Raw genomic sequence first — 13,044 nt, forward strand, 5'->3', positions numbered from 1 at the left:
GGAAGCAGAACGAGATGAGCAACTGCCCCCCCCCCGAGTAGTTAAGCCATTTCACCCCAGGATCAAATTTCTGCCCCTCCCGCAAATGTGCCTGAATAATTAATTCGGGATCAAAGAACAATCAATAGTGTTTGAACATGAGGCGACTTAGCAGCCGCCCCAGATGTTGCAACCGGCCTGTGGCGGCCCCCACGAAGACGCCAATGTTGCTAACGCGCACATGCTAGCGCTCGCCGCGTTAAGAGCAGCGTTAGCGACTCGCGACTGTGACTTTTCCCATTCGTTTCGTGCCCTTAACTTGAAGCTGCGTGCCATTGAATTCCATAAATTAGAAGCGCAATGCCTCCAGCTCACTTTGACACCGTGCTCCGCCCACATTTAGGTGGCTCGGGCGATTTAGCGTCACCCATCTGTCGAGGATAGCTGCCTCTGCTTGGGGCTCATTTGGCCAAATTCCCTTGGAGGATTTTCTCAAAGTCGTCTCTGAGCCATGCGTGATGCAATTAAAAAAAAAAAAAAAAAAACATGCGCCGACTAAGCTGCATTTTCATTGGCCGAAAGGCATCACACATCGCATCGGCCGACCAGTTCGTTCGGCACCGAAGCATTGAAGCCGTCCATTTTTTAACGGCCTTACTCAAATGTATCCAACCCAGCTATTTTCAATCGTTTTTGTCCTTTAAAAAATGTTTTAAAAATACTAATAATCTTGAGGCGACGTAAATCGCACGGCTCCCGCAGAGTGAGCGCTACGATATATCTAAGACAGTTTGTGTCCAAGAAAGTTCGGTTCTCAAGCGACTTTCAACACTCGAAATTGGCTCATAATGCGTCCGAGTGACAGACAACATGCAGACCAACCAAAAGTTTGGATCTGTGGAAAACACAAGAAATGGATCGTATTTGGATAGATATGGAAGTAGGATTGTTCTTTGCCCCTTTTTTTTTCCGGACCGATACCAATATGGTCAATCACTCGTTTACTCGCCAATACCAAGTAGCGATCGCACAAGTACTTTTGATGTTTTAAACGTTTATGAAGACGGTGACAGACAATTGTACTCAAAGACCTTTCCTCCGGGACGCATAAGGTGATTGACAGTTGTGTGAAATCAGTGCAGTGTAGCGCCTACTACTGGCCAAGAAGACTTGCTTCAGTATCCCATGGCTGGTATTGACCATCTTGCGATACCCCGATACCTTGAAATATCGTGGCCTTTTTTTTTTTTTTTTTTTTGAGGAAACTGCGGACAAACGATTTAAAATGCTTCCTAACCGCAGTATGTCAATGTTTTTTTTTTTTTTTTAATTCAGTGTGCTATTGCAGTCAAACGGAGGAGGATTTTCAAATGAAAAAGGCTCGAGTCTTCTCCGTCCACCATGTTGGACCATCTCATGGTTCAGCAGAGCGTGTCAGAGTTCACACACTCTTATCGTAAAGCAGCAAAACACGGTGCCCCTGTCGCAGGGAGAAATATGTTTTTTTTTTCCTTTCCTTCAGGCTTGCCACTCCGCCGCCGTGCGCGCTCTTATTGCTCCCAGCGTGCGTGTGATGTATTATTAAATAAAGCGGGCGTTCGTTGAAGTCGCACAACACTGGCAAAGTGCGTATTTGACATTTTCCTCTTTATCTTGCAAACAGCCTCCCCACCCTCTCCTCCACGCGCTCCGGCAAACCGATGTTTACCCCTTCCATAATGTGCCCGTTTACAGAGAATCAAAGAGTAAATAAATAGCGAGCCCAGCAAGGAGTTAAACGGGCAACATTTGCATTTGTGTCAAATGAATCGAGCGGCGCTTAGGGGAGGTTTTTAAGCTTATTATTACAGCCGTGGATCACGGGAGGGAAATTCATCAGATAAGCCGCTTAGAGTGGCCTTTATTTTCCTCGACGCTCTGCAGCAGTATTTGCTCGGTGTGTGTGAGAGAGAGCGAGAGACAGAGAATGAGAGAGAGCGAGAATGAGAGAGGGAGAGAGATTCTCCGGGGAGGCGTCCCGACAATCCTGCCGCGGCCCAACTCCCCGCGCAAACGTTGCAATTCAACACTGCGACGACGACGACAACAAAAAAAATAAAAAAGAAATAAATAGCGTAAAATAAAAGCCGCCTTCCCAATTATTGGTTTGTTTGTCATCCGGCCTGGATTTTTGTGGGCGTATTGGGGATTTGCGAAGCAGCCCACCATTCTTCAACCGGGTACAAATGTTGTCCAGAATGCTTAGAGAACCTGTAAAGTGAATTTGGAGATTTGTTTCGGGACGCCGTAGACGTGTTTCAAGGTAACACAGGTCAACAACAAGTTTGAACGTTTTCCGCAACGTATTTTTGTCCCCGACGATGCCGAAACGGCACATCAGGTTAAACCATCTCTGCTTTTAGATAATACTTGGCTGCCCAGAGGGCAGAGAAATGAAAGACGCTTCCGGTCATCTTAAATGGAAATGTTGATGCGCTTTTTGCTGTACTTTCTTTTTGTCAGCGGGACTCCCCGCCGGGGCCTCAAGCAGCCACGACGGGATGGAGGTGACCTCGACAAGATGGCGAACGCCCTCCGCTTCGCACCGTGGCGACGGTAAGTCAAGCGTCCGCTCGTATTTCAAGACGCCGTGTCTCCGACAAAAGTCACCCATGGCGCTTAAGCGACGATTTGACGGATCCAAGTGGCACCTGTCAATTGAGCTGATGTCACGTCGGATCGGAAGTTCCCTTGTCCACTTCTCGGACCCTTCCTAGTTGTGGTATGTGGTCCAAGCGCGCAGCCGTCCTCTGGCCCCGAAGCAGCCGGGATAGGCTCGAGCGTCACTCTCGTGACACCGGGGCGGGAAAATGGAGGGCTTGTGTTCCTAATGTTGTGGCCGGTGAGTGCACGTTAATGATGTCCTGTCGAAAGGTTAATAAGAGCCAACGACCAGAAGAGCAATTTGCGCGCTTTCTCTTGTCTGCTTTCAGAAAGTTCCCATTAGGCTTAGAAGATTTGTGCGGTTTCAAACTCTCAGCCGCGGCAACAAAGTCGTTGCGCCGGCGGTCACAGAGAGGAAGCAAATGGTCTCCCGCCGACAATTATTTCCCAGAATACGCTTTAGCAAAACCGACCGCAAAGCAGACCGCCCCGGTGTGTGCGCGCTGGAGCGGACGGGAAGGCGTTGCGGCACGTCTTCCTCCTTTTACGAGCTAACATCCCGGTCAGCTCGCGGCTGTCAACCGGGTTCCCCGCGTCACATTTGAACCAATGACTAACTTGTTGGCTGCCGGCCGATTCCAAAGCAGAATTCCAAAGCCGTTCCCTTTCGGGGCATTTTGAGGCAAGACCCGCAGAATTTGGTCTTCTGTGACAACGTAAGCACCCACACGACCAAAATAAGAGTCCATCTTTTTATCTTCTTTATGGGTCGGCTCAACCACAAATGTGGAGAAAACAAGCTTTCTGCTCGGGTTCGCCTTTTTGAGTCATGCAATTGCCTTCTGACTTTCTTACCTCAAGAAACACAACGGCGAGCACAGCGACATGCTCTGAAAGCATCGCAAATGATTTTGTGTTCAAAACTATCAGGCTAAAACCGACAAGCGCATGTCCTTTGACGTTGTGGCGGATGTTAAACGGCAACAAGGCACCGAGCGTACCGTAGGTTGTGCTCACGTAGCAGCAGGCGTCGCGCGTGTTGTATCCCAACACGGGCTGAGGCGCAGATACCCGGCGGGAACCTTTATGGATTCATCTGCCGCAGAATGTTCAGGATCATAAACAGTCGGAGGATGCCTCGTGGCATTTTTCCTTCCAGAACAAATCAAAGAAAGGCATGTTTTGTTCGGGCTCAAGCCTTCAGATGCGAAGCGGCCGCTCCCGTTGGCCAGCCTTTGCCGCATCTTTTCAATATCCCGGAGAGCCATCTTAAGATCCATATACTCGTACCTGCCTTGTCCTCCCGCCAAGGGCAACTTCGGCATACCAGTGGGACAACTGCATGTGGCTGGTGAAGTCAAAGCACATTGCATCCCTCGTGACGTTAGACAATTTAACATCTAACGCGTCGCGAGTAGTCCCTGCAGGGTTGGTTGCCTTGAAATATTTACTGCACGACCACTCTCGTAAACTCCAAGCGCTCATCTCAAATCATCTTTCCCCATGGAAATGACTAGAAAGACCATTCATCCTTTCCAGCCTCCCACCCCAAAAAAGGACAACGTACGTCATGTCGAGCATGCGTTATTTGAATAAGAAGCTGGATGATGAGATCATAACAGAATGAAAAAGAATGCAAGGCATTAAAGCAATCATGGGCATGCAACTCCGGTCCTCGAGGGCCACTTTCCTCAGCTCCTCTGTAAAGCTAGAGTAATATCAGTCGGATTTGTTTTGTTTGTCTGTTTTTTTTGTTTTACAGAGGACCAAGAATATGTGCCTGTGAGTACTGGTTTATCTGTCCACATGCCGTTCAAAATATCGGAGACTGAAAGGGCTAAAGGGGCATCGGTGCTCGTTGGGTTAGCCCGCGTATGGTGTTTTCCATTGTGTGTTAGCATTAAGCTAGCTAAGGCACCGTGATGCAGATGTAGTTGATTGTCACACGCAATGTGGAAAATATCTTTTATTTTTACTATTTATTCATTTATTTAACTTCGATTCAACAGGGAGTGACCATAAAGAGCCCAAAGGCTGTTTTTTTTTTGAAGACTGTTCCGATATCTGCCAAACCGCTGCTTGCTTGAGTTCACTGCCACCTTATTTGCGTTTGCAAGTCGAGGCAAAAAAATAAAATCAAGAAAAAAAGAAAATCGTCCAGTATCTCAAAAACGCGTACCTCTAGGCACAACAAAAGTGGCGCACAAATGTCAGCTCGTGCCATTTTTTTTTTTGTCTTCACGCATCACATGCAATTATCCAACTATTTGTCCGACTTGTGAGCAGGGCAAACTGCTCCTACTCGTACAAGGACCTTAATGCTCAAACAGTTTTCCGTAGGCTTGAAATAAGAGGAGAATTTCTCCACACCGCTTCCCTGCTTGCCGGTAGGTGGAGCTTGTCTCCTTCGGCTGGAGAGGAGGAGGAGGAGGAGGAAATCTGGAGCTGGAGATGATTAAGGCGGCAAGAGAGGAGGAGAGGAGAGGAGGGGATGGCAAGCGAGGAGCGAGCGAGAGAGAGTGAGAGAGAGCAAGCGTCAGCACTCCATGCGTTAAAAGGGCAGATGGTAACAGCGGGTAACAGGGGAGCAAAGCCCTCCGCTGGCCGCGCAGCCAAAGATCAGCGCGGCCGCTCAACACATGCGGCCGGAACGTCGCGCAGGAAGCTGACCGGGAGAACACATCGGCGGCGGCGGCGGCGGCAGCACGCTGACAATGCTGCCCATGCTTCCTCTTCTTCTTCTTCTTCTTCTCTGAGCCCACGCTGACAGGACACAGCAGCAGCGGAGGAAAAAGTGTGGACGGAGGAGAAGAGGGAGCCGCGATTGCAGCGGGCATACCGGGGCACTCGGTGGCAACATTTGGGAGAAAGCCCTGAGCGAAAGATGGGGCGCGAAGCCAGGGGGACGAAAAGAAGGAGGCGCATTTAGGACAAGAGACCTGTGAAATATTTCAAGGAGAAACTTGCCGAAGAAAGAGAATTCATCAGCCGAAGCGGCAGCGCGAGGGGGAGTCAACTCTCGTCTTCTCTTTTGATGCCACTCAAGTAGGGCCGGCGCGCGTTGCGCTCTCAGCGCCAGTCCGGGAAAAGTCGGCGAGGAGCTTCCAATGGCGTGCTACTACATCGTGATCAGCTCCACCCACCTGCGTGACGGACAGCTCAGGAGCATCAAAGGGGTGTTCCGAGGACCAATCGGAGCCGGAGGACACAAAAACAACCAAACGGTACGGCAGTTTTTTGAAAGAAAGCCCTTCCCGATACCTTCACGCATCAATGAAACGTTATCGCGGCCCACCGCCCAACTCTGCTTCAAATTTAACAGTCAAGATTCGGAGGTGCATCATCACTCATCTTTTTTTTTGCGTGTCAGGTTCAATCCTTCCGTAAGGAACGGCTGGGACAAGATGTAAAGCCCAGCAAATACGTTGGGTTAGACTTTATTGTGGGGAACTGAGGGGGGGAGTAATGACTCCTCTTTTCTTCAAGGCGTAGCAAAAAAAACAAAAAAACAGGATTAAGATGCAAAATAGGAACTAATCGTTAAAACTTGTGGCGTGATCTCATCAATATATATATGCCAGCAGCCAAAAAGGCGCAACGTCGGACCTCGGTTAACAAGTGCGCGTAGCCCCGAATGCCGGAAGATTGCGCTACTTTCTGTGCCTTCCACCCTAGTGACGCCCTCCGGCCAGGGCGTCCGACCGCTGCTCCTCTTGCATCCATCAGGAACAGTACACAAGGCACAGCAGGCTTGCCAAATGACACAGAATGTTCAAAATTGTCAGTTTGCTAGCACAAATGTCGAAAAAATGGGAGAGGGGGGGTGGGGGGTGGGTGGTGTTCCCCCAAATTCAACAAACCTGAAGATTCCAGTTGGGCATAACCGTAACCTGCCCGGATGACTGACATTCGAGAAAGATGCAAAGGTTGCCATTTTTGATTGATATTGCGACAGTCAGTAAAAAATGACTTGGGCCAGATGCGAAAAAAGGCTGATCAAGCATTTGGAGGAATCGAAAAATACAAATCTTGATGTGATCAGTGACGCCCTCCGGCCAGGGCGTCCGACCGCTGCTCCTCTTGCATCCATCAGGAACAGTACACAAGGCACAGCAGGCTTGCCAAATGACACAGAATGTTCAAAATTGTCTAGCACAAATGTCGAAAAAATGGGAGAGGGGGGGTGGGGGGTGGGTGGTGTTCCCCCAAATTCAATAAACCTGAAGATTCCAGTTGGGCATGACAGTAACCTGCTCGGATGACTGACATTCGAGAAAGATGCAAAGGTTGCCAGTTTTGATTGATATTGCGACAGTCAGTCAAAAATGACTTGGGCCAGATGCGAACTGGCTGATCAAGCATATGGAGGAATCGAAAAATACAAATCTTGATGTGATCAAGATTTGTAGCAAAATGCTCTCAACCCAAAAAGTGGCTGCCAAGAAAAGCTGCGGCATGTTGGCAGACGCGACAAGCACATTTGGCCTTGATTTCCAATCTTGAAAATCTCGCTTTGTTGAGTTTTTGTTGCGCAAGTATGCACTTTTTTTTTCTTTTTTTTTTTTTTTTTTAAACGCTTCGTCAATAATTCATTGCAAGTAATTTAGCGGGCCCCCAAGGTGCGTTCGGTGACGTGTATTCCCCGCGTGACGGCCCCCGGGTCATGAGGTCAGCATCCGCATCACTTGGCCCCGCCCCCTGACTTGATTGTCAGCTCTCTAATCAAAGTGTTTGCACAGTTAATTAATTGCCGCTTCCATTTGCTTAATTGACTGGAGGCGCAGGCAGGCAGATGGGCTGGGGAGGAGGGGGGGGGCGGCGCTAAGCTAAGCGCTCTGCTGGCTCGCCGGCGGCGGTGGCGACGCCACGCTCGGCAGCCTGGTCGAGTCTCGGCCCGGCCTGGCTTGGCACCGAGTGCCTGGCGCCGGGGCTCCTTCGATGAGCTGCCAGGCATAATCATCGCAACTTTGAGAAAAAAACGTTTTGATGAAAAGCACCTCTCGCGTTCAGACACGGCGAGAATGTCGTCACGTTTGTGTTTGCAAACTCCTCCAAGCGTGCATTGGTAGGCTCGCCAACAGGACGCTCGCAAAACTCACCTGCTCGTGCCACCGTGGTGCATTTGAAAAAATGAGCCCCCCCCCAATACTACTTTCACCCCTCTGCACTCCATGCCCAAAATTGAACAGGAAGTTGGCTCAACAATGCCATTTTTTGGAGAGGGTGGAGAGGTTCTTATCAAGGAATAAGTTAGGTTTGGCAGTCAGAATTGTTCTTGTTAATTTTTCCTCCACTTTGCTAACGTGATGTTTTAGAAGCTGCAGGTTTTAGTTGTGTTCTTCAGTTGAAGGGGAAAAAAAAAAGAAATGTGGCACAGAAAATCTGATTTTTTTTTGTCATTGAAAAAGTAATATTTTGTGAGAACTAAGTTGTTTTTTGTTTTTTTTTTTTTTTATCAAGAAAAAGTCACGTTTTCACAAGATAAAGTTCAATTTTCACCTCGTCATTTTTGGCAGCGCTTGTCCTGTACAGGGCCGCGCTCGAGCTGGAGCCTCGCCCAGCCACTAGCAGGATGTGCAAAAAGAAATCGCTTTTCAGCAAATAGATGTGATGTTCGACAAAAGAAAATGACCAGTATGTCGGTTTGTAGTCATGGTTCTTTTTAAATGGGGAGGAAAAAAAATCCAAAACTCTTATTTTTGAGTCATGCTATATTTCGTCAAGAAAAAGTCGTGTTTTAACATGAAATTAAGTACACTTTGATGGCGAATCGGGGAGTTTTTCAGGGAATAGTTTTGGTCCACGGGAAAAAAAAAAAAGTGAGTTGGCAAATGGCGAAAAAAAAGACATTTTATGGGAAAAACCTCTGTCAGAGAAAACATGAGAAGTAGAGTTTTTATTGAACATTTTGTGAAATTCGACATAAAAGTTGCCACTTGGTGAGCTCACAAAATTTTCGAGAAGTTGTATTTTGCCAAGAAAAAAGTCATGCCACAAGAATTTTTTTTTTCCTTGTTAAAAGAGTGAAACTGGTCCTGTTGTCGAGGAATACATTGAATGCCCCCCCCCCTCAAAAAAGTGACATCTTTTCATGAATGATCTCATGATTGCCCTCTTGTGGCGTGGATGTTGGTCATGCAGACGTCAAGTCCCCACTGCTGAAACGGCAGCAGATGTTTTGTCATCGCTTGCTAACGAGCTTTTAAACAGCCACTTAAGCGCTTCCAAAATGTGCCCTGCTGACGTGGTTGCCACTGATTTATTGACACGTTTTCCCGAGGCTCCATTTCCTCTTCCCGCCGCCACCATCCAACGCTTTGGACCAAGGCGGTCATTTCCAAGGGATTCTTGGCCTTGCGGTTGGGCCAGAGTAGGGCGAGAGAGAGTGAGAGAGAGAGAGAGGTTGTTAAGCGATGTGAGAGTGGGGCGCTGTCAAGAGATTTACGACCCGTTAAAGGTGCTGAGTGTGTTTTTTTTTTATTTATTTTTTGGTGCCTCTCCCAGTGTGTCCATTTCACATGTTTATTGGTTAAATTTAAGTTCTGCTGTTGCAACTGATGGATACGTGCTAACATTAGCCTTAGCCTTAGCTTTAGCGCTAAATATGCCGGGCCCGTAACGAGAATCAATTGTGACATAAATACGATGATATGTTTCCCTCGAATCGGTTCACTAGTACTACTCTAGCAGCTCGCCACCCCTCTCCAAAAGGATCATGCTAGCAGCGTAGCAGTGCTGGCTAACTAACCAGACAGCGCTAAAACTATCTTGGCATCGCCTGCACACCTATTAGGTCAAAACTGGCGCTGCATTCTTTTTGACCATATCTCCCGACCGTGCATTTTATTGCCATTCTAGGAATATTTGAGAATCACGCTCGTGCGAGGACGTGGCTTTGGTCAGAGACTCCCGTGAAGTCAAATCGAGCTGACAGTTTTAAAAGTGCAAACTCTCCCCTTAATCAGTGTTTTAAAAAAAAAAACTTTGGCGCAAGTTCTCCAGTAAGACATTAAAGCTGTCAAAGTAATGACGCGAACAAGTTGAAGAAGAGAAGTGAAGCAATAATGAGTGATTTCAACCCACGGCTGCGTCCGTCACCTTTTCCCGGAATAGCGCGCGATATATACGGCGAGAGTTAATTGGCAAACAAGCGCACACGACAACCGCCAGTCACCTTGGATCCTCGTGCGCACGCCGACTAATTTTATCTCCGTCGGCGCGGGCGGCCTATGATGAAACGGCGTGAAAGCGCCACGCCTCCAAATAAGCCGCTGAGATCTGACATGTGTTTGCGCAGCACAAAAAAAGAAAAAAAAAAAAACGAGCCTTTTAAGTGGGAGCTGACTCCAGATCATCTTAAATATACATTAGGTTGGTGATTCCCAACCACTGCGCCGTGACACATCATTAGGTTTGCCGCAGGAAATGAACCCATTTCACATTGTTGCTCTGAAAATGATTTTCCATTTACGAAGGTCCTAACCGGTGAAATGGCCAACGTTTTACTTTCTCGTGAGACAGGAAATGCTGTTTCTGGAGGTTAAGGACACGCATGACCGACAGGACATTAGTCATCCTCTCACATGCCCATTAAGACGTTAGTTTTGGGAGTAGACACCATATATAGGATGAGAAGGTTTGTCGTTGTGCTTCCTGTGCGTTTTCGGTGTCAAAATAGTTGACGTCTCTGCAGTCCATCCATCGGATCTTTCAAACGCAACTCGGTCAAAGTGGACATGTTTTGACATGCGAGTCTGTCACTCGGTGTGATCATGGTGCTCATATTCAGCATCTAAAGCCAAAGCTAAACTTCATCAGCTCAAGATACTTTTTGGGGGGCAGGGGGGGCTTATGTTTGTACTTGAAAATCCCTCTCTGTTGTCAAGTTTAACAAATATCACAATATAAGTTTTCAAAATAATCGGCAGATTCATCGATTATCAGATTTTATTTTATTTTTTGTCAAATATCAGAATTGGCATGGGCCTAAGAAAAAAAAAAAGCTACTTTTCAGGCTCTGCTATTTATTCCTACTAAGTGGTTCAATTAGCTTTGCAGTGTACGTGTCACATTTCTGCTTGGTTGGTGTGCCATGAGCTTTTTTTTTTTTCTGGGTGTAAAATATGCACCTTGCCTGGATAAAAGATGAGAAACACTGCATGAAGTCTTCAATGTCGCTTTTTGATTTTCACCATTTCCTCCCCTGACCTCCATTACCGAGCTAAGTCATGGCTCAATCAGACCCCGCCCCCCCCGCAAATGTATATTTTATATATTAATTTTCCGCCCCCCCCCCGCCCCCCTTCCCACTAATAAATGATCCTAATCCTCAAATGGACTTTGCCCCCCCCCTAAAAAAAAGTTATCCAATTGGAGATTTTCCGATCTCAATTCTCACCACAACTCGACACTTTTTAAAGAGCCCAAAATGAGACGGACGATGAGAGAGCAAAATTGTGTGCGTGCAAGAGAGCGAGAGCGCTTGACCTTGGGAGCGTAGTCTCAACTAATATTCTGAGGATTACGCTCGTAACTGATTACACATCATCAGCAATGCCATAATCTCAGCATTAATGGAAAATCCACACAGCTGTCACTTCTTTTCTTCCTGAAGGGAAAAAAATGCGACATTTAGTCGGCTTACATCAGATGATTTTTTTTTTTTTTTTTTTTTTTTGCGATTCATTCGAGACGGTGAATTGTTTCTCAATGCAAATTCTTTGACGATTCTTGCTAAAATTGTGCAAATAGTGAGAACTGCAGAATTGCGGAGGTATAATGTCGATCTGTTTTTCCTCATTTCAGTTTAGTTGGCGTGCCAGCTTTAGAGTGCCTCGTTGTGGCCCTGATTTAAGAAGGCGAAAGAGCAAGGAGTGGAAAAGGTGTGGGATAGGAGGGGGAAAAAAAGCCCGACGAGTGGACTGGGGCTTTGGGCTCTCGTAGCCACTGTGGAGTGCCTTATGGTCTCCTGTCAGTGCATGCTTGACATTGAGAGGAAGCAAGAAGAACATGGAGGAAGGACTTTCTCTTATGAAAAGAAAAGTCCGACATTACAGCCAGCATGGACACTTGGGCTTCGCTTGTCGGAGCCGCTTTCGAGTGCCTCGTCGTCTGCCGTGAGGGCAAGCACGGTACAGGGAGGGAGGGAGGATTTTTTTCCCTTTTTTTTTTTATTTTTTAAGTCAGCCTTTGGATTTTTTTCTGGTTTATGTGTCATCATAAGAAAGATGCTCGATGAAATAGCATCCATTTTTTCAGGTGGTAGTCATGGTACTGCATTTGATTAACTGGTTGGGTGGGGCGGGGTTTGAGTGCATTCAGCGGACACGCCCACGGGGTTCCAGAACAGCTGGATTTTGATGGCGGCACGGGTACCCGCAGCGGCTCCTCTCTCTCCTGTGGTTGAGAGGAAAGAAATTTCATCTGTGCTCACATAGAGCACATTTGACAATAAAGTTGACTTGACTTGATTTTTTTCATCACAATTTACATGCGTGGCCATTTTTTTTTTTTTTTTACTCGTTGAAATTTGGCAAAAGTTGTCAACACCAACTTTTATTTTCACATTTCTTTCAAGGGGTCAAAGAAACTTTTCTGTTGCCTTTCCTACGTAGGTTCATTATGATCCGAGTTAGCAAGCATGGCCGCTTTTAGAATGCTGTCGCTTGTGACTTAATGATGTGGTCTTAATGAATGTCTCATCCTCGGCAAACGTGTTGATGAGTCTTCTCGGTTTGAAAAGCGCCTGCGGTGTCAACCTGACTCATGAGCCGAAACTTTTAGCAGGAAAGATGCTTCCAAATGGCATTTGGGAATTTTTCACACCTTTCCCAAATATTGGCGAGCCCGGCGGACACGTTTCCGCGGCAACGTCCATCCCGGCCAAGTCATAAATGTACCGCCGCTTTCTCCGCGTCACAAGTGAAGATTTTTTTTGTTGTTTTTTTGTGGAGTAGATAAGGGTGTTGTAGTCACTGCAGGTATGTGTGTAGTTGCTATTGTTGTGTGTGTGTGTGTGTGTGTGTGTGTTCACAGATGTTGTTTCTGCACTGGACTTATGCACAGTTATTGCTAGTTGTGGTTATTACTGTAGATGTGTGTGGAGTTGTTGTCATAAATGTGTGTGTGTGCCTTGAACTCACTCAAACAACTTGGCTCCTCGCTCCATAAATTAGATAAAGGCTAATTCCTTCCTTCTGTGTGTGTGAGTGTGTGTGTGTGCGTGTGTGTGGTGCATGCGACATGACGAGCGTGCGTGTGGCGGGAACTCTGTGGATGTGTGAAACATCAGCCATGACTGAGGAGCCATCTGCTGCCCGCAGCCATGCGTGGGTGTGTGTGTGTGTGTGTGTGTGTGTGTGTGTGTGTGTGTGTGTGTGTGTGTGTGTGTGTGTGTGTGTGTGTGTGTGTGTGTGTGTGGCG

General features: G+C 47.2%; 1 protein-coding gene across 2 annotated transcripts in view; it reads left to right on the forward strand.

Annotated features, from left to right (window-relative positions):
• Nucleotides 1–4,776: 4,776 nt before the first annotated feature.
• LOC109510239 (uncharacterized) overlaps nt 4,777–13,044 on the forward strand; it is a 29,711-nt gene continuing 21,443 nt past the window's right edge. Inside the window, exon 1 of one of the 2 annotated variants that reach the window (XM_019860417.1) lies at nt 4,777–5,846. In XM_019860417.1, coding sequence (XP_019715976.1) covers nt 5,730–5,846 — 117 coding nt within the window. In that variant the 5' untranslated portion in view covers nt 4,777–5,729. The remainder of the gene's footprint in view (nt 5,847–13,044) is intronic. The other variant, XM_019860418.1, reaches the window with a different exon arrangement.

This window comes from Hippocampus comes, unplaced genomic scaffold (genome assembly GCF_001891065.2).
Source record: "Hippocampus comes isolate QL1 unplaced genomic scaffold, H_comes_QL1_v1.1 scaffold39, whole genome shotgun sequence".
NCBI lineage: Eukaryota > Metazoa > Chordata > Actinopteri > Syngnathiformes > Syngnathidae > Hippocampus > Hippocampus comes.